General features: G+C 38.0%; 1 protein-coding gene across 3 annotated transcripts; it reads left to right on the plus strand.

Moving 5' to 3' along the window:
• Nucleotides 1-452: 452 nt before the first annotated feature.
• On the plus strand, nucleotides 453-20,454 carry LOC100889398 (tyrosine-protein phosphatase Lar). 3 transcript variants are annotated; one of them, XM_003730823.3, is made up of 9 exons: nucleotides 454-817; nucleotides 1,366-1,401; nucleotides 11,839-12,150; nucleotides 13,988-14,320; nucleotides 15,243-15,581; nucleotides 16,607-16,939; nucleotides 17,859-18,200; nucleotides 18,872-18,998; nucleotides 19,907-20,454. In XM_003730823.3, the coding sequence occupies exons 1-9, from the start codon at nucleotides 742-744 to the stop codon at nucleotides 19,932-19,934; spliced, it is 1,926 nt and encodes a 641-aa protein (XP_003730871.2). In that variant the 5' UTR covers nucleotides 454-741; the 3' UTR covers nucleotides 19,935-20,454. The 3 variants fall into 3 exon arrangements, with proteins under 3 accessions (XP_030849373.1, XP_003730871.2, XP_011669662.2); XM_011671360.2 differs by having other exon boundaries at nucleotides 18,875-18,998; XM_030993513.1 differs by lacking the exon at nucleotides 17,859-18,200 and having other exon boundaries at nucleotides 453-817.
• Nucleotides 20,455-21,940: the final 1,486 nt, after the last annotated feature.

Genomic DNA, 21,940 nt, shown 5'->3' on the forward strand with positions numbered 1-21,940 from the left:
ATCCTTTAAAAAAAAAAAAAAAAATAAAATTATTTAACAAAAATGATTTAAAAAAAAAAAAAAAAAAAAAAAAAAAAATCGAATATTGCTTATAAGTTTATGTCCATGTGTGTGTATGTGTGTGTGTGCGCGCGCATAAGTGCGTTTGTAACTTAGGGAGTGTACCTTGAATTGATTGCTATTTTAGTATGATGGGTGACCAAATTTCGGGGAGTTTGTTGAATATTAGGAAATGTGATATTTGATCCATAATTTCTCATATTCTAAACAAATGTATTTAGTTTAATTATTATCAAATGGACTGCAAATTTTTAAAATATAAATTGGTGCAACTAGGAAAATTTATCGTCGAAGAATTTGGAAGATTTCTTTTTCTCTTATCCTCAAGCGAGGTTTTCATTTCCATAGTAGCAATACATATTTACATTAATAACTCAATGATTGGTCTTGGGAGGGGCGGGGAATCCCATCCACGTCATTGTGCAATGAAAGGAATGAATGAATGAATAAATGAACCCACTCGCGTGCTTGTCTCGTGCGAGTCGTTTTCAGAGGGCATGGCCTTTGAGGGGAATCCCCGGTACGTCATTGTGCAATGCGTATGTTATTGTATTCTGCGCGGAGTAGAATAGGTAATTTGCCATTGTATTGATGGCCCTGTGTTACAAAGGACATAATTCTCGAATGTGTAGTAGTTTTCAACACGTATTTCATCGACAAGCATCAAATTGAGCCCTAAAGATGGGGGGAATGAGTTGCGGATGTTGTCATGCTGTCTGTTACTGTATACTTTTAATTGTCATCGCTGCACTAAGCGGTAAGTATTTGTTACTGACGAATCTACATGTAGATCTAGATCAGGTTCTGTGGATGTGTCGTGATATGGCTTACTTTGAATCATCGAGTCATCGCGTCGGGTCGGGTGGTCGCGTTATTTGACATTTTGTGAAAACATGTTCCTTTACTTACGTAATGTCGGGGGTAATTTCTGTTAAATAAACCCCTCTCATCTACAAACGGCCTAGTCCAATCTACCCGACACATAATAATTGCTGGGCCCTAAGGAAGAACGGTTTTGTTGCAAGATGAGGATTCCCGCGGTAAACATAAGTATTGTAGTCATTATTGTCATTATCATTGCTAATTTTGCCATTATTTTCATCTATTGATTAATCGTTATTGCTAAAGGATTATTCCTCCACTATTGATTATTGGTCATATTGGAATATGATACATTAATTGAGTCTAGTCTGTTTGGTATTAGAGGAATAGTATTCTACTGATATGACCAATACCAAAATGTAGGCCTATTACGTGAAAGAACAATAGTTAACATATTTTCTGTTTATTTATTTCGTTCTGCAGTGGTATTACATTTCTGGCAGGAAAATACCAACCCCAGTGAGTATTAATATATTTTGATAAAGTCATACAATAGTGGGTATTCCCCGTATATATGCGGCCTACATCGGGATTGCACACGGTCAATGGGTGGTATAATTTGTGTAGTAATGCTCGTAACCCATGTTAATAAGCCAGTTGATAGTTGCAGTCTGATCATGAGCAGATATTCATTGCAGACCAAGTTGTGAAATACACGGAGACAAAATATTGGATATATATGTCCTCATGAAAGTTATGGAATCATTATTTATGCACGAGCAGTGCACTCCATGATACACATAGTGGAAGTATTCCTTGAAAAGGGAAACAAGGGCTATTCATGTAGCACCTCCATCGCTGTATGAGTGATTATTTCAAAATGTACAAAGTGGGACCTCTTCATGTTTTGAAGCTATGTGGATATTCGGGGTCAGTTGGGACATGTGCTAATCGTAAACTTACTGGCCTATTAGATTTGAGCCGAAGAGAAACGTATTAGTGATTTAACAATTATTGTTATTATTATCATTTCTATTATTGTCACTATTATCTGCGTAGTCATAGTTCTTTAATCAGCCCAAAGTAGTTCAGAGTTTTCCTCTCATAACAAAATTCTAAATAAATCACTTTTCCTCTTGCGATTGACACCAATTGTTCTTATTTTCTAGCCCTACATAATCTAACACAAATATAAGAATGCAGATGAGATGAACCTAGTCGAACAAAGATTACTGAATTCAACAAAAGTTTGCCAATTTTTCCACGAGGATAGTGATTATGAACTTGCCAACTTAGATACTTTAATGATCATATCCAATTATTTTTTCACAATTAATTTTTTTTTGTTCGAAAGATAGTTTTTAAAAAATCTCTAAAAAGGAGATCCTGAACAATGAAAATAATGAGTAGTGTGCTGTTAAAAAAAGCATTAAAACTAATTACACGGATTTCTTAATCTCATTGTTGTTTTGTCGATATATGGACAAACCTTGTTACTTTTATAATACATTGTAGTGATTACAATAATAATCATATTTAAACGCTTTTGTATACGTTTAGTGCATAACACATGAACATAATTGCATGTATCTATGCGCTTCACAAAAATCAAGGTGCCTTTAATAATAATACGGCTATACCCTTTTTTCTTGAAACTCAGTATTCATTTTTCAAAAAGATCTGTGTAGATGTGGTATACTATTAAGCACCGGTGTGTAAATACAGTGCACACAGTTAAGCAATCACTTCAAATTATGTGGGAATCTGAATGTCATTCTGCTTAATAATTGTTTATTTTGGAAAACTAGGCCATTGCTAATTATGATTAATTCTGTTCAGTGCGTTCTGTGCGTCAGTTGTTTTGATATTCTACCGTTATTCGGGAACGCTGGTAAACCAAAAAATGTGTGGGAAGCAGGAGCGGATCCAGCCGGCGGCATGGGGGGGGGGGGGGGAGGGGCGCCTAATTCGACGGTGAGAAAATGTCTGTAGTCTGGTGTCTATTCTGTTTACGCTTCTGTAACAATGTGCCCTTTCACCCTGTACCTTACAAGTTCTTACAAATGTGTCACATCGTTCCAACTTTCACGTTTACCGTATGTGCGTTTTACACAGTTTTTAAAAACAGAACAGATAGTGCCACAACAACAACAACTTTAAACATGATAATATCTCGCATTTATATAGAGTGTTGCGTTTATATTTCAATGCGCTGTGCAAATTTATTTTCAACAGAATATTATCTTAAATATGATTTTTTTTTTCTTTCTATGGCTATGGATAATCTTTATTTGATTAGGGCAAATGTCAGCACAACTCAGGGATGACAAACCTAACATAAAAAATAAACAAAATAAATCACCACAGGAACCAGTGATTTTATTACACTGCAATTGCAATACATGGAACTGATAAGCACGCATTGCGACATAGTGGCCGGGGGATTCCCCGTACATGCTGCTAGCTACCTTGATATTGCACGCAATCCATGGTGTATAATTTGTATATATGTATGTTGCGGTTTGATTATAATATGTGAGATATAAAACATCGGAATTCACAAAAGAAGAGCTAAAACAGTTATTGAAATCTACACTTATTGATTAATCCCTGAAACTTAAGAATAGAAATAAACATGTGACAATATTTTTCAGTTAATTTGCTTATTAATCTCATTGCTATCAATTTGTAGCGACAAATGTTACAGTGCATTCATTTATAATTCACTGGTATACATATTGTGTTTTTAATCCAAAATGGCCGCTTTAGAAGTCATTGAGAGTTCGAGGATTTGGTATTACGCCATGTCCTCAGAACTGGTTTTAACTCGATTTATTATATAACGATGTTTATTCATTAGTATTTTGATCACATGACCAATTAACATAGATGTACGCGTATTTATTCATAAGTATTTAGATCACGTGCCTTATTAACATACATGTGCGCTTGTTTTGAACCAATCGCGCTGTAGTTGATTGGCGCTCTTCTGATTTTCCTGTGCGGGAATCAGTGAGCTGTTTTAATATTGGTATACAGACATGCTGTTATTGTGTTGATGATTGTACCTAGAAAATTGTATCCAACGAGGATTGAACTGCTACGTCCCCGGACCATTCCCGGTGGACGTGCTCACCTATTTACATTTTGTACGTTTTGCAAGATATATTTTGACTCTCGATGTTCAGCATTGACGACACTTTAATTCACCAGCAGTGAGAATAGAACATTTAATATGATCTAACGTTTTTCTCACCTGCATTATTGTTTGACAACCTTTTATCATCGACTTCATATATATTGTCTCGACATTTGATTCTTCGACCTGCATCGCAAGTCACTGAAGTTGATCTAGAGTAAAGTACCCGGTTTTCGGCCACTTAAGACAAAATCCTATTTATTGGACTCTTTACTTCCTATTTATTATCATTTCTTGTTCAAATCATGAAGCAAATATTATTATTACTTAAACAAAAAAAGAATCCCAAAAAAAAATCACGAATTGCCATGACAATATTCATTTCAATTTTCACTGTTTTGGAGCCGGTTATCGGCCGAGCGTTTCAGTTTACGGCCGCATGTACAAAGTCAATAGGAAGCGCTCGCGCGCGCCGTGCGTTTTTGCGCTGATGTATAGCACAAGCGGGCGGAGCAGGTATCCCACGCCGGAGCTCCCGGGTGCTCGCCTGGCCGAATACAGGCACAGCGGTGATCGGAAGTTGGAATCTGAATTAGACAGACATATCGTGTGTGCGTCGCGGTGTGCGGCTGCATTGATTTAATACATGCGATGAGATACTTTTGAGCTTGCGACCAGCACAAAATCGGGCTCTATATCTGAAAAATACTTGAAATAAAGCTCATTTTATGGTACCCCTATTTCTTACATACACGCGTAAGAAACTCGATTTTTCAGATTTGGGTAGCGGGACCGCCGATTACATCGCTAAAATGTGATATTTTAGGATATATTTTTCATTGCAAATGTGGTTCTTCAGTGACACTGGCATGGTATGGTATGTGTGGGATATGTGTTATGCTATTATGCGATGTATTTTAAAGTGATTTTACCATGTATCCAACCAATTGGCCGAATACCGGAGCTGACCGATTACCGGGTACTTTACTCTATTGACATTGACTGCATCATCATTGTATTCATCTGTTAACTGATTCATCATCGTTGTCTTCATCACCGTTGTCTTCATCATCGCTGTCTTCACCAGCGTCGTCTTCATCGTCGACTTCATCATCGCTGTCTTCACCAGCGTCGTCTTCATCATTGTTGTCATCATCGTTGTCTTCAACATCGTCTTCATCATCGTGGTATTCACCTAGCGTCGATCATCGTCTGCATATCCTACGCGATCGACAACCAGCTCGTCGACCACTGTTTTCGACTAGCTAGTTTCTACATCTACCTAGAACTTGAAGAAGATCTACTTTGAATTCAACTCCAATGACTCACGTAACGTTAATTATATTGTGATTTATGCTTTGCATTGTTTATCATTGTGATGCCTTATTTTGACTGACTGAGTGCCTGTTGTTGAGTGCGTACGCTTACTAACACATATTTTACATGTTTATAATTGCACTAGTTCTAGGCCTATGCCTGGTCTACTGATCTAGATCTGCTATAGTCTAGATCCACCGATATATTGTTGTATTCTCGTGTTGTGCATTCCGTACACATACACAAGTAGAGATTTGTTTCGCGGTTTCTTGAACCACAATATTTCGTGCCTATGTAAGTAAATCTAAACGCTGTCTAGCTTAGATTTGAGTAGTATTTTCTTGACTGTTATTATTCATGCAGTGTGAATGATATTTAACTGACTTGTTTTAGTACTGTTTTAAGTTGTACTGAACAGCTAGACTCCTGATATTTCGAGACTTGTATTCAGCGGTAATCATTAATACCATAGTGACTAAGTTGAGTCTCCTTTACATTAATGTGCTGTTGGAATTTATCTATGTTTGATTATTAATAGTAACTACCAAGGGCCTAGTGATAGTTTAATTGTCTGTCACTGTTGAGATAGACAGAAGAGGTTTCTGATAATTCTGTAATCATTGTATCTTATGTGAAATTATAGAATATAGAACCAGTTTTTAACCATAATCAATTTGTCTGGATGTGATCATTTATTAAGTGTTTTCTTGTCTGGAGGGATACTGCTTTTTAGTAGTTTAATTAAAAAAGGGAATTATGTGGGATTACTAGTTAACACGCAACATAGTCCATACCCCATGTAGTTTTCCAAAATTTCAATGTTAAATTTATTCGGTTCGGCTTAACAGTTCTAAACAGATAACACAAATGTGTGACTAATGTGGCTATCATTTTTACTACTTTTGATGCCATCATCGTCATTATTATTATCATCATCATCATCATCATCATCATCATCCTAATCATGATTATTTTTTTAACAAATATGTACAGGTTTATCTTCTGCAATTTTTACGTTGTACAGAGCTCGCATGTATAAAAGGATTTCAACATATCATGACGGGGGTATCCTGTTGAAATGACCCCATATGAAATATAAATAAATAACAAATTATTATCATAATTCTAAACGCAGACCAAGATATAAATATAATTATCGTTTGTACGTTTGTATGGGACTTGGAAATATTCAGATCACACACAAGCATTGTCATCTCTGAGGAAGGGTCCCTGAAAATTGGATATAAAATTACAAAGTTACAATCTTCGAAGTGTGATTTCAAAATTGTCGGACGAATGAACACAAACGCACGCACGCACACACACACACACACACATACACGCACGCACACGCACACACACATATATATATATATATATATGTAAACATGTATAAACATACACGATGAATAATAAGTAATTAATGATTAATTGACATAAAATCTGTATATTTTCTTTCTCTGACGGTTGGATATGTCATATTTGTCAACATATTTCATCCGACACGGATCATCAATGTCTATTCATTAAAATCAATGGTGGTAGTAAAGTAGAACTAAAAGTAGTTTTGATGATAATGATATTAGAAATTAATTTCTTCCTTTTTCGCCATAATAGATACAAAGTAAAAAAAACCTGTGCCTATGTATTTGTGTTTAAATGCGAGAAATATATGCATTTGAAAGCACATGTACACACTGGCGTACTGGTGGGGGGGGGGGGGGCTTGGGGGCGCCAGTCCCCCCCCCCCCCCCAATAAAATTGAACCATGACCAAGTAAAGAAAGAGAAGAGAAGAAAGAAGGAAAAAAAAGAGGAAGGAGAGGAAAGAAAGGAAAAGAAAGAAAAGAAAGAAAAGGAGAAAGAAAAAAAAAGGAGAAAGAAAAAAAAGGAGAAAAAGGAAACATAAGAAAACAAACAAAACAAAACAAGACAAACGAAAGAGAGGAGAGAGAGAGATAGAGAGGGGGTGGTATTAAGAGCCTAAGAGAAGATGGGTGGGAGTAAGAGAGCAAAGGGAATGTTGGGTGGAGTCGCCACGTCGAAGGGGCAAGAAAGATACGCATAGATAATTATGTTGCTGTGTCGGGTCCGCTGTGTCGGTATTCTTGCTCTATCTAGCTCGTGTACTATATCAATTTAGAAGTTTGAAGTCGGTGAGATGTTTACATACCTGCCAACATTTGAAAATGAGAATTAAGAATTTTTAGCGCGGTATGTCTTCGAAAATAAGAAATCTGTACACTTAACAGGCGTTAGCACATGCAGCGGCAGTTTTTAATCATGCAGCCCTTCAACCCACGCAATACGTGAACTCTAACATCGCGTCAAAGGATAAAACAAGCTTAATTTGGCTTAAGCAACACCAACACCAACACAAAAAACAAAACAAAAAAAAAAAAAAAAAAAAAAATCGAAATTTTGAGAAAAAAAACAGAATATTCCGGATTTTGGGGTCCTAAAAATCCAGAAAATGGAATATTCCGGATTATTCGGAAGGGTTGGCAGGTACGCTGAATTCAATTCGGTGTAGCGATTGTCCAACACAGCTCAGTTACGGCAACATTTGACATGCATCGATCAAACTATACACAGTACATGTACGGTACGCCTCGCCATCGCTGCCCCACTCCACTGGCACCGACTCACCTCCGGTACCGCACTGCAGCGTGCGTTCACTCTGTATACCATAGTCCCGACACACTTCTTCCAAATACTGGATTAGACAATTGAAAAGTTAGTACGGTACGGTAAACTCCATGAATCCATCAAGCAAGCGTATTCCTTGGGATTGGAAGACATTATAAGTAAAACTGACAAACTTTTTGCAAGTTTAGTAACCATTCACGATCACACGTCGAAGCTAACCCGTTCGCTCAAAATTTATCGCTGGTGAAGTGTGCATGTTCTTGTACATCGCTTGTATTGGTGTGTGTGTGTGTGTACGTGTATGGAGAGTACATGCCAGGCCAGACGCTACACACAAACACATAATGCTGATCTCTACGCTGTAGATCAGTGGCACAAATACGCTGCAAAATCGTCATTACAAGCCAAATGAGCTTCCGCGGCCATCAACACACACACAGTATACTATACGAGAGCTCTCGCACAAATCGCGGCAAATGGTAATACAAGCCCAATTTGGCTTAAATTTCCAAAATGCGGAATCTCCCGCATTTTAAGGTCCTAAAATTCCAGAAATGCGGAATATCCCGGAAAATGCGGGAGGGTTGGCAGGTATGTGTTTAATGTCGGTCGGCCGGCAATTTTTTTTCTCCCTACAAACTGTGACTTTTTATCGGACAAAGAAAAAATTAATTCAGACAATTTCTCTGATAATTTAATGAAACGTCAAAGCTTCCGCGCATCGCGCGGGAGGGAGGGAAACTGAATTCAGACAAAGTGAGTGGAAATCAGTACAACGAATCGTCTTCTTTCTCTAATAATTTAATTAAACTTCAAAGCTCTCGCGCTTGGCGCGGGAGGGCGAAAACTGAATTCAGACAAGGATTAAGTGTCGAAAACAATACAACGAATCGTCTTCTTTCCCTAATAATTTAATGACACTACAAAGCTTACGCGCTACGCGCGGGAGGGGAAAACTCTATTCAGACAAGGATTAAGAGTAAAAATTTAAGGAAACGCATCGTATATTTTCCAAATAATTTACTGAAATGTGAAAGCAAGGATTAATAGTAGAAATCAGTACCACAAATCGTCTTCATTCTCTTATAATTTAATGAAACACCGAAAGCTTCCGCGCTTCGCGCGGGAGGGGGGGGGGGGGGGTGGGGGAAACTGAATTCAGACAAAGATTAAGAATAAAAAAAATCATTTAAAGAATCGTCTTCTTTCTCTAATAATCTAATGATATGTCAAAGCTTCCGCGCTTTTCGCGGGAGGGAGGACACTGAATTCGGACAAGGATTGTAAGTCGAAAACAGTACAACGAATCGACCTCTTTCTCTAATAATTTAATGAAACGTAAAAGCTTCCCCGCTAAGCGCGGGATGGGCGAAAATGAATTCAGGCAAGGATTAAGAGTCGAGAACGGTACAATGAATCGTCTTCTTTCTCTAATAAATAAATGAAACGTCATAGCTTCCGCGCTTCGCGCGGGAGGGGCGAAACAAGAATAAAAAGTCTAGAACGGTACAACGGATCGTATTCTTTTTCTAATAATTTAATGAAGTATCAAACCTTCCGCGCGCGGGAGGGGGAAAACTGAAAAAATAACTTAGTTCCTGGCCCCGGGTTTACAGGGTTAAATTTGTAGACATTGGGACATTGGCATTAATATATTTGTCGGTAATTGGTGGCTCGTTTTGAAGGTAATCGGTGGCCTCTCCCCCTCCCCCACTGAAAAAGATCTAGCAACGCCCCTCATAACAACACAGTTTATACACTCGATATAATTTTTAGTACAACTGGTACCGGACCACCGTCTTTGTGCATTGTGCGGCAACGAACCTAATACAACGTCTCATTTCCAGGAAGTGCCGGTGGACTATTATTGCGCAAAATGTGGTTCTCACATTGTAAAAGATTCCTACTCTTGGAGGGGGTAGGAGAAAGCAATTTTATGTCATTTTACTCCAGGAAGTGCCTGAAAAGGCGTCTAATGTGGTTCTGAAATCGCAAATGTTTCCTACTCTGGGAGGGGGTCAAAACCCCCTCCCAGACCCATCCCCGCTTGGTCGTTCCCCTATCCGCTAAAGCCTCGCTCGGTCGCTTCATCAGGTTTTACATATATTTCACCCCATGCCACCCCCCGTAAGAAACTCCTGGATCCACCACTGGTGCCCATACCCATTGAGCTTCGGGGGCTCCGCCCCCTGACCCCCTGATGGGGCTTTGCCCCTAGACCCCACTTTGAAAAACGTTCAGCGGGGCCTGCATGTTAGAGTGGGGTGATGCGGATTTTTTTTTTGCCAGCCCCCCCCCCCAAACGTTTTTGCTCATTACGCCACTGCATGTACACATATTACACATAGGCCTATTATAGATCACCACCGTTAACTACCAAAAAAGTAAATAGTTATAATTATCATGCTGCTGATGGTAATGGTATTAATAATAATAATAATGATTGTGATAGATAATAATGTTGAAGGTGGTAATTTTAACCTGACTGCTAAGAAAGCATAAATGCTTGTAAGTAAGCAACCAGACGGCCGACGGCTTTAGGTCCTCTCCGAGGGACCTGGTAATGAGGATTAATGCCTTACCAAAGGGCACTAGCGCTCCGACTTGGTTTCGAACCCGGGTCACCGGATTACGAAACCACTGCTCTACCGATTGAGCTATCGCGCCTCCGTGATAATGAAGACACGTATACTAGTAATAGTAATAATATTAAAGAGAAACCAACCCATGTTATACGTATGAAAGCGGAATATAAAAGAAACAAAATTTGCGAAAGTTTGAAATAAAAAAAATAAAAAGTATATGTATGTTATCCTAAACTAAGGGCATGTGTTAATATGAATTAAAAAAGAAAAGACCCTCCTGACAGTCCTGAGTCAAACATTTTGAGAAAATAAAATAAAATTTGAGTCATGTTGTGCAATTGACTTCATCACAGTGACACTGCCGATTCAGTCGATGTGAAGTGCCTTTACCTAAGGTGTTAATAACTTTCATCAATACATAGTTTTATCATTTTTTGTCCATTTTCTTTCAAGGTGAGACTTCTATGCTTCTCTGATTTGTTCTGCTTTGTTTTAGAGTAGTTTACTATTTAACTTGGATTTTCCTTTAACATACATTGTTGTTCGTTATCTCTTTCCATGAAAGGAATGTGACAATACGAGTTATTCTTGGTAGATCTTTATGGCTTTTTGTTATCAATACAGTTCTTAAAAGATCTCCCAAGAATACATAATAATTGTTAGAATCATCTTATGAAAAGAGCTGAGAAATGTTATTTCTACTTCATGGGCCACAATGAATATCTTCTTATAATTATTTTCATTATTACCCTTGCTATTGTGACCGTGATGATGATGATTATCATGATTGTCATTATTATTGTTATTATAATGATAATAGTAGTATTTTTCCTCATGTTTTTTGTTTTGTATTATTACTGTCCATTTTTTGTTCTTCTCCTTTTTTTTCTCCAGCGTTAAATAATCTTTGCTCTGTGTATTTTTATAATGCGGCGAATAAAGAAGAAAATAATAATACTATTGTCGTTGCATTTACCACTACCACCACTACTACTACTACTTCTACTACCACTATTATTACTACTAATTTTGTTTCTATTACTACCTACTACCACAACTACTTCTACTTCGACTAATACTACTACTATTACTGCTACTATTACTATTACTACTACTTATACTACTATTGATATTACTATTACATGTACCATTATTAATAATACTTCCAATACTTATATTACTACTACTCTACTACTACGACGACTACTACTACTACTACTACTACCACTATTACCACTAAAACTACTTCTATAATTCGTATGTATAGATCATGTAGCCTTGCCAAGTCTGTCTAATCAGCCTGAAGTATGGGGTGTCACCACATCGTCCATCTGGGTAGGATGGTATAGCGATCACGATGGCGATGGACCGGTATGCGGACACAATATATATCTTCAATATCCTGCATCCACATCGTGGTCGAGTGTCGGCTTCGTTCCCGCTGATGAGACGAACGACTACCAATTCACGATCGATCGACTCGATGCTGGCACCCTCTACGGTATAAGTGTTAGAATTCTGCATTGCTCTGGGAGAGAAGGAGAAAGGAATCAATTATATCAGGCAACAAATGATTATGGTGAGTTCAATATCCTTGCATGCAGACCAGTTCGTAGATAGCATGATGGGGAGTCCTATGTCTGCGCACCTGACATGTTTATGTTGTATTCCCTTGAAGCGTGATCTCATATTGTAGTTGGTTTTTCCATTGATATGCCTATGGCCTTTTGCAAATCCAACTTTATTTGATTATTTTTTGGTGTTTTATATATGTACTTGTTTTTTCTCGTTTAAAGGTAAATTCGTTTTGCAGTCGATGTTAAATTCTGTAGATCGCCTTGCAGGAATTATGAATGTGTCCCGTATATCCTATCTGTGAAATTTAAACGTTAGCACTGTCCTAGTATTCAGATTATGCAATGAAACCCGTTTACTTTCTGTCAGACACTATTGAGTGACTGACTAACGTTTTTGTGCTTTGGTAATAACATACATAACATGAGCTGTAAAGGGTACATGGGCATTTGTCTACATCAGTAACCTACTTCTTGTAATGGCCAAAATTATACTGATTAAATTTCTGCGCAGCACAAAACGTACGACCTTTCGGTAAAAGGGTCCGAAAACTAGATTATTTAATTAAACAAGCGCACACACACACAAATGTCCCACACAAATACATTTTCAAGCGTTTTCTTTAGAGTGAAGTTCTGAATTAGTATTATCTTCCGATTGCCTTTAGAATGTAACCTTTTCATTTTGTTGGCCTGTAAATGGGACATAGTACCTGTAATGCAAATATGAATTGATATAAACAGGGGGTATCAATACAAAAATGATCCAACTTTGGTAGTTCGTAATTATTGAAAAGTCATAACCAATTTGACTTTTGAATTTCCTTTATGATGGAGAGTAACTTAGTTCCTGCACAATATACCAATTCATAATAATTTCTGCCACGGGTGAATGAGCACCAGGGGCTTTAAAGAGTAGTCAAAATCGCCTTGTTCCAAGTATGGGCTTTAGGCCGGGACCAATGTAGGTCAGGCCACATGCATGCACTTATTTTGTCTTAAATCCTTTTTAAAAGTTAAATTGTGCCTCGTGCTTTATAGTGCTTCATTGTTTCTGAAATGATGCATTGTAGTTAGACTTTTACAGAAACTTGTTTCAATCGACAGGATAACCTTTAATTATTTGCAAAAGCCTACTAGCTTCTTGTCTCATGATATCTAAGTTCTCTCTGCTCACTGCTCACTGAACCATTTCACACTCGTGAGTAGCATGAGGTGTTCTATCTCGAATAGCGATTGAGAACTCAAAGGTTACTAAACCCAAATGCAATAAAGAACATTTATGATGATAAATATCAAAGAAATCGACAACAGACTTTCATAAATAGGGTAACATCCCTGATAAACGTAATCAATTTTGTATCACTCAATAAAGTAGGCAATATTGTAATCATAACCAAGAGAAAATCATTTTTTTTTTGCTTGTAATAAGCATTTCTTTGAGTTTGAGTTGATTTACACACTTCTTTATTTCAACTATCTAATAGTCAATTAAAAAAAAAGAAGCAATTCTTTTGGAATGAGTGGCTTTTGAACCACAAGTGCTTCAGCCCAAACTGGGCAAAAGAGGATTTTGACAATACTTTTTTAAAAGTCTGCTTTTCAGTCATCATTGGCAGGCAGCACAACTATGAAAATGGTATATTTAGACAGGGTATTAGTTCTTCTTTACAATATAATATGATTGAAGGTCACATAGATAATAACCTTTTAAGTAGAAGCTATACAAGTTGGGTAAACTTTTGTTTTGATACGCACTGTATATACACACAAACATACAGAAAAGGGAATTCGAACGGACATTTAATACGTAATTTCAATTTCAATTTTATCTACCGTCAGTTCTACCTAGATTGTTCCATCCGCCAAACGTGAAATCCATTGGAACGTCCTACGCAGTAGTGCGATGGCAAGAACAACATACCGGTGATGGGCCCATATGTGCCTATGCAATTGATAGGAGGAGCCTCGACGAAGATGTCCCATCGTGGTTGTCGGTTGGTTTTGTGTCTGAGCAACCAGGATCCCAGTCCAGAGAAGAGCTTGTATTTAACTTAACTGACCTGGAACCCGAGACAGACTATCATGTCTCAGTGAGACCTATCCTTTGCGATAGGGCAAGGATCTCTGAACTTGGCAAGGGGCCGATACTTTCTCTAACAACGCCCTCCATTGGTGAGTCTTACAACTGTTCGTAGATCTGGTTCGAGTCCTTCGATCGTAGCACATCTGATGTGTAGGCATGTAACTTTAGTCCAACGCTGTATATATCAATTCCAGTCTTAGAATCATTATCATAATCATTATTATCCTTTTCTGAATTATTATTATCGGTATTATTATGAGTAATAGTGGATTTTTTTTGTTAAATGCATTAACAATAGGTCACTATACAAGCAACTTCTGTCGGAGCGACATTGGATTTGAAAACCATATAAACAGTACTGAAGCGTGTCAAAATCTCAATCATATTGCTCCGTTTAGTCTCATTTCACAACGCCCCCTATCGTCAGAGTCAGCAGCCTAACATGTTAGCCTATGGAATGTTACCCCAAAATCGTTACAAATTCATTTTTTGTTTAGACGAAAAGCACATCCACCCGACATACGTTATCACTAGCTCTTTCATTGGAACCCCCATGTCCCATTGACTTTTGAATGTTCACCCACCGTCATTTTCTAAAAATAAGTTGCAAGCTCGTCATTGCCTATAATATACATGTGAAACAAGTCGAACTTTAGACTCAGTGTGCCAAGCGATTTGAATTTTATAGGTCAAGCACACGAAGGATAAGAAGCATGAATTATCATAGATCCCTTCTGCTTGGTTCATTTAGCCCATTTCATCCAACCCCCACCGTCATTTTTCCATTTAGTAAAAGCAAACATTTTGCCGAGGTAAGCAAAAACATGAATTTTCATGAACGGTCAGACAATACAGCCTTTTAGTACGTAACATATAGTGAATGGGAATGGGCGATGATCGATCCGTCTAGGAGGTAGAGTTCAGTGGTTTGTGCTGGCAATGTTCCAGCGAGCGAAAATGAGACAACCGGAGCCATATGTTTATCAAGTTGTTTAACGTTAATTTCGATAGTTCTACCAACCTTGATGGAAGCTCCCGAAAGTACAAACCTGTCCTCTAAAAACGTGTCCATCCGATGGACCAATCAACATCAAGGAGACGGGCCAATCTGTGGTTACGGAATCAACATCAAGACCAACGACGACAAAGACCGTGAAGATGATGATGACCCTTGGCGCAGCGTCGGGTACGTGTCGATGGAGAGCGAGCTACTGTACGATGTTGGTCATCTAGAGGAAAATACCACGTACCAAGTTGCAGTTTCTCCGATCAACTGCATATCTGCTCGTGAAGGTCCACGGGAACCAATATTGCAGTTCACCACCAAGACTGTGACAGTTCCTGTGGTCGGTACGTTCAGCTTTCAATGCATGTCTTTTTAAAATGTTAAACAAAAGTGGTGGCAACAATTTTCGAAAAAAATCTAGGTAAAGCAATTTCAGATTTTCAGTAGCACTGCGTGTCACCTTTTGAAATATGCAAACATTACAGTAGTGAATTACGTATTTCAAACATGATTCATATTAGATATACAAGAGTATATTGAAATTGCCCTTGAAAGTTCAAAGTAGTTGCCAATTGTGTTAAAACCAGAGAGTACTATTAATAAGAGAGTGCCAACTCGCTAAACAAGGCACACAAGCACATTTTTAGCATAAACGTATACGTATTTGATGAGATTTAGGAGGTCCAGGGTGTGGACTTAATACGTTTTTTAATTTCCTACTTAATTTCTTTACTGCTTGCTTACACAGTTGAACATAAAGTGTATTATCGTGGCATATCGCACTACAACAAAAGATTACGTTCCAAAGCAAACGATAGGTTGATCCAAAAAAATTGCTTAATTTTTCTATAAAATGTTACTTACTGTATTCCTTCTACTTTGCTCATCCTCTGACATGCAAAACACCCTGAACAAATTCTCAAACCACGAAGCTATCTATGGTTTTCTCTGAAGGCGTCGATGTACGACACCCTCTAACAGTGATGAACAGTAAATTCTCTCAACCATTTTTGAATTTTCCCAACCGTTTTTCCATGAAAAAAGACATAAAACAGGCTATAGAAAATCTGTCAACACTTAAATGTCTGAAATGGAATGTAAAGCCATTTTATTGCTTTGTGAGATTTTCATTCACCTAAAATGTAATTAAATTGTATTAATATAGTTGAGAGAATTAAGGAATCGATCAGATCAGTTTTTCCTAATTTGTACCATGAATAATGGTCCGTTTTCACTTAAATTTTCAGAATATCGTTAATTGTACATCTAGCATTGAAGTCACTACCTTAGCACCAATATCTCTCATCTGAACAATGTTACCAAGTCCCTTTAAATACTTCATTTCAATTTCAATTTTGTGTACCGTCAGTTCTACCTAGTTTGTCCCATCCGCCTAACACGACAGCCATTGGAACGTCCTACGCAGTAGTCCAGTGGCAGGAGCAACATACGGGCGATGGACCAATATGTGCCTATACAATTGACAGGAGGAGCCTTGACGAAGATATCACATCGTGGTTGTCGGTTGGTTTTGTGTCTGAGCAACCAGGATCCCAGTCCAGAGAAGAACTTATATTCAACATAACTGGCCTGGAACCCGAGACAGACTATCATGTCTCAGTGAGACCTATCCTTTGCGATGGGGCAAGGATCTCTGAACTTAGCGAGGGGCCGATACTTTCTCTAACAACGCCCTCCATTGGTGAGTCTTTCAACTATTTGTAGATTTGGTTCAAGTCCTTCGATCGTAGCACATCTGATTTTTAGGCATGTAACTTTAATTAGTCCAATCAATTCCAGTCATAGAATCATTATCATAATCATTATTATCATTTCCAGAAATATTATTATCGGTATTATTATGAGTAATAGTGGAATTTATTGTTAAATGCATTACGATAGGTCACTATACAAGCAACTTTTATCGGAGCGACATTGGATTTGAAAGCCATATAAACAGTACTGAAGCGTGTCAAAATCTCAATCATATTGCTCCGTTTAGTCTCATTTCACAACGCCCCCTATCGTCAGAGTCAGCAGCCTAACATGTTAGCCTATGGAATGTTACCCCCAAATCGTTAAAAATTCATTTTTTGTTTAGACGAAAAGCACATCCACCCGACATACGTTATCACTAGCTCTTTCATTGGAACCCCCATGTCCCATTGACTTTTGAAAGTTCACCCACCGTCATTTTATAAAAATATGTTGCAAGCTCGTCATTGCCTATAATACACATGTGAAACAAGTCGAACTTTAGACTCAGTTTGCCAAGCGATTTGAATATTATAGGTCAAGCACACGAAGGATAAGAAGCATGAATTATCATAGATCCCTTCTGCTTGGTTCATTTAGTCCTTTTCATCCAACCCCCCCCCCCCCCCACCGTCATTTTTCCATTTAGTAAAAGCTAACATTTTGCCGAGGTAAGCAAAAACATGAATATTCATGAACGGTCAGACAATACAGCCTTTTAGTACGTAACATATAGTGAATGGGAATGGGCGATGACCCGTCTAGGAGGTAGAGGTCAGTGGTTTATGCTGGCAATGTTCCAGCGAGCGAAAATGAGACAACCGGAGCCATATGTTTATCAAGTTGTTTAACGTTAATTTCGATAGTTCTACCAACCTTGATGGAAGCTCCCGAAAGTACAAACCTGTCCTCTAAAAACGTGTCCATCCGATGGACCAATCAACATCAAGGGGACGGGCCAATCTGTGGTTATGGAATCAACATCAAGAACAACGACGACAAAGACCGTGAAGATGATGATGATGACCCTTGGCGCAGCGTCGGGTACGTGTCGGTGGAGAGCGAGCTACTGTACGATGTTGGTCATCTAGAGGAGAATACCCCTTACCAAGTTGCAGTTTCTCCGATTAATTGCATATCTGCTCGTGAAGGTCCACGGGAACCAATATTGCAGTTCACCACCAAGACTGTGACAGTTCCTGTAGTCGGTACGTTCAGCTTTCAAAGCATGTCTTTAAAACAGAAATTATTGCAATTACTTTCGAAAAATCAACGTCAAGCAATTTCCGTAGACCTGCGTCTCACTTTCTGAAATGTGCAAACATTGCAGTGGTGCATTACGTAGTAAAGACCGTCAATACTACTGGGCCAGAAGGGATTAGACCACACAGCGAGGTCACTGACAGGTGGCTATCTCATTAACTCAGCTCTCAACTAACATAAGAAAAAGAGGATCATGGGGGACCAACGGGCACCGATTGGGGAAGTTTTCTATATAGAGGGAGCAAGTAGCTACAAGTAGGACAATGTGGCTTTAAATCCAAACATACGTATTAAATTCAAACATGATTCATATTGGATATATACAAGAGTATATTGAAATTGCCCATGAAAGTTCAAAAGTAGTTTTGTCACTGATTTTTGTCATTTGTCTTTGATATAAGGCTTTGTGAAACAGGTCCCTGGCCCTTACTTGCGGAAACAAGGGGCTCGGTTGTTGTCAGGGGTTATTATTTAACTACCGGAATGTTGTCTGATCATGTGTTGTTCGTAAAACACAAACCCCTGACATAATGTATAGAAAGCAATTTCCGTGATCATTCCTTTTTCTGGATCCGGCTATGTGCATGACTTTGTTTATCATTATCATTTCTATCAGAAGTACTGACCACAGAACCATTGATCACCGAACCACAGAAGACAGAGCCAAAACGTGTTCCAATATCAGGTGCATCGATCTGCCCAGAGCATAATTGTACCGTCGTAGTAGTACTGCTTATTTTGGGGTGAGTTTTATATACGCTTGTTCGTAGATTCAATCTGCGCATGGGCAGATCAAGGTCAATAATTGTACCAACATTGTAAAACCCACCGATATGAATATTGGATACGTGCTCGTGGAATACAGATGGACGTATTCGACTGATGAGGGCAAAGAAAAGGTATTCACGATGCCCATCCGTGACTTTGGCAGTGATTATTCTAAAATGCTCGAAATGGGACTTCTCCATGTGTAAAAGATCTATGGACATTTGGTGTCATTTGTACTACTTGCTAACTACGAACTGGTCTCTTTTTTGTGTTGTTTAGTTTCATTTGTTTACACACAATAAGAATACCTTAAAGACTGCCGTACAAAACTCAAGTTCGTTAAACCAAAGCCAAAGGGTACAATAATGACACAAATATTAACGAATACAAAAAAAAAAGAAATTAAATAATCTAAAAGCGATTAGACAATTTAAGAGAAACAGAGAGAAATGAGAACAATAAATCAGGTTTTAAGATTGGTGACCAGCCATCAGCAGCAGATATCATCATTATTATTATTATTAGTAGTAGTAGTAGTAGTAGAGTAGTAGTAGTGATCATGGAATAGCGGCGGATCCATGGGGTCGAATCGGCTACGCCCCCAGGCTCTTTTCGACAGTCTCCCAAATAGGGAAAAAGGATAAAATAGAGAGTGATGGAAGAAGGATTGTCGGCCAAGTAGAAGTAGAATTTGTCGAAACATCAGCTTGCAGGAGCGCCAGCAGCACCAGGGTATAAAAATTGGTAGGCTAGCTGCCATTTAAAACATCCGCAAATAAAAATGATTCCGGTCCATATAGTTACCATTTACATATCTTCATTTCAATTTGATAACAAAACGTCGCTCTCTCCCTACATTTTCTCTTTACTACCATTTCATCAGGTACTATCTCAGCAGGAGAGGGGAATAGTATGAAGGAGCGGTGTACATCCACCCTGCCTACGTATTCGTCTAACCGATGGACTGCTTCGACACCAAGCAATTAATGTGTTGCTATTGGAAATGATAATGGCGAGCACCCGTACGAATTACGAAGAAATAGGACAAAGGGCTTTCACAGATGGAACTGAGATATTTCCGACGAATTCCAGGTGGCGCTTTATGGCTTATACATGGATTGCTACAGTCTCTAAATTTGGCGATTGTTATCATCTAAGAAAAAGACCTCGAATATACTACCAAAACCATCGTCTAGTCATTAATAAGTTAGTCAATTATTAGTGAAGGGATCAAAGATCATAAACGTCCAACTTGGTAGTATATGTTTTATTATACAATTTTGGGGTAAGTAAGTCTAAGGACAATGGTCATAGAGAGATCAACGTGTGAATTCCAGCTGTTATCGGATAAATGTCACAAAGGCAAAGGTCAATCGGTAAAAAGAAGTTTATAGTCTTGTACCCCTCCGTTCACGGACTGGGGGGGGGGGGGGGGTAGTATACGCCTTGCATCAACACCTCATTGAACCCACTAACGACATGACAAAGTCATACGGATTCAGAAGATTCTCAACTGCAGTTTCAAGGCTTTGGCCTCTCCAATACCCAATACTCCATAGCCTCTCCAATACCATCCGAGCCATTACACAATAAACTGCCTTTAAATAATTATAACCTGAAATGTTACTTGTTCAAAAATACCCTCGAATATCAACTGCACCATTGTATTTCATCATAATTTAAACTACACGTCTCGTAATATATACCCCCCCCCCCCCCCCACTCCGGGAAGGGAGGAACCGCATGCGTGTTCCCAAAATCTCCGGCTCGTTAAAAAAAGAAAAAGGTCTACCCGTATTGACTTTACACACCAGACTTATGCTGAAGGGGGGGGGGGGGGTGCTGAGAACACGCATATGCTTACCCTAAATATCACTGAGTGGTGGGGGGCGGGAATATATATTACTGTATTTTTTTAATAATTAGTTTCATTTCTCTGTATTGATGTTGATACATGTAAATGTTTTGATTAATATTGTTTTTTTATATTATTTTAGTTCATGAATATAAGTAGATATGTATAATGTTGTTGTTTTATTATTGTAAAGCGTATTGATATTTTTTCTAAAGACGTTTTAATAGCCTACATTATTGTTATTATTACATGAATCTCCGTGTTAAAAAAATATATTATCTAATACATTATTGTGAAAATCTCAGTCTTTATATAAATGTAGGTCCCTAATAATGAAGATGCAGTCGTAATCAAATTTGTTTTAAATCATTTTTTAATCATTAGGTATGGATACAAATTGATACATTGTCATTCATTTTATGTGTATACAGTTATTTTGCTATTTGTCAGAATGTAGTTTTTTGTAAATAATATTTCATTCTTTTTTAATGAATCGAATATTGATTGTAGGTTTATGTCCGTGTGTGTGTGCGCGCGTGAGTATGTTTGGGACGTAGGGAATCAACCTTGAATTGGTTGCTATTTATGGATGATGGGTTCACCAAATTTCGCGAATTTTTTTTAATATTAGGAAATGTGATATTTGATCCATAATTTCTCATATTCTAAACACATTTATTTAGTTTAACTATTACCGAATGGACTGCAAAGTTATTTAATACAAATTGGTGCAACTAGGAAAATTTATCGTTCAAGAATTTTGGAGATGGGTGTATCTCGACCTCAAAATTCGATGTCGGATCGGAAAGCGCTGCAATTCACAAAACGAAACCAATTTACAGACGATATAACAAAAAGCGATCAATGAAATATAAGATGATAGCATATTTTGCGAGGCAAGTATCTAACAATGAGTTGGTATCCCTTTTTACTTACAATTTTGATGACATCTGCTCTCAAAATAAAGATTTCCAGACCCTTGTCTTTAATTTCATATTTTTCCGGAACGGATTAAGCAAAAGACTGAAAATTTGCCGATCTTTTGTCAATATTTTCATAATT

This window comes from Strongylocentrotus purpuratus, unplaced genomic scaffold, assembly GCF_000002235.5.
Source record: "Strongylocentrotus purpuratus isolate Spur 01 unplaced genomic scaffold, Spur_5.0 spur5_scaffold_20, whole genome shotgun sequence".
NCBI classification, from domain to species: domain Eukaryota; kingdom Metazoa; phylum Echinodermata; class Echinoidea; order Camarodonta; family Strongylocentrotidae; genus Strongylocentrotus; species Strongylocentrotus purpuratus.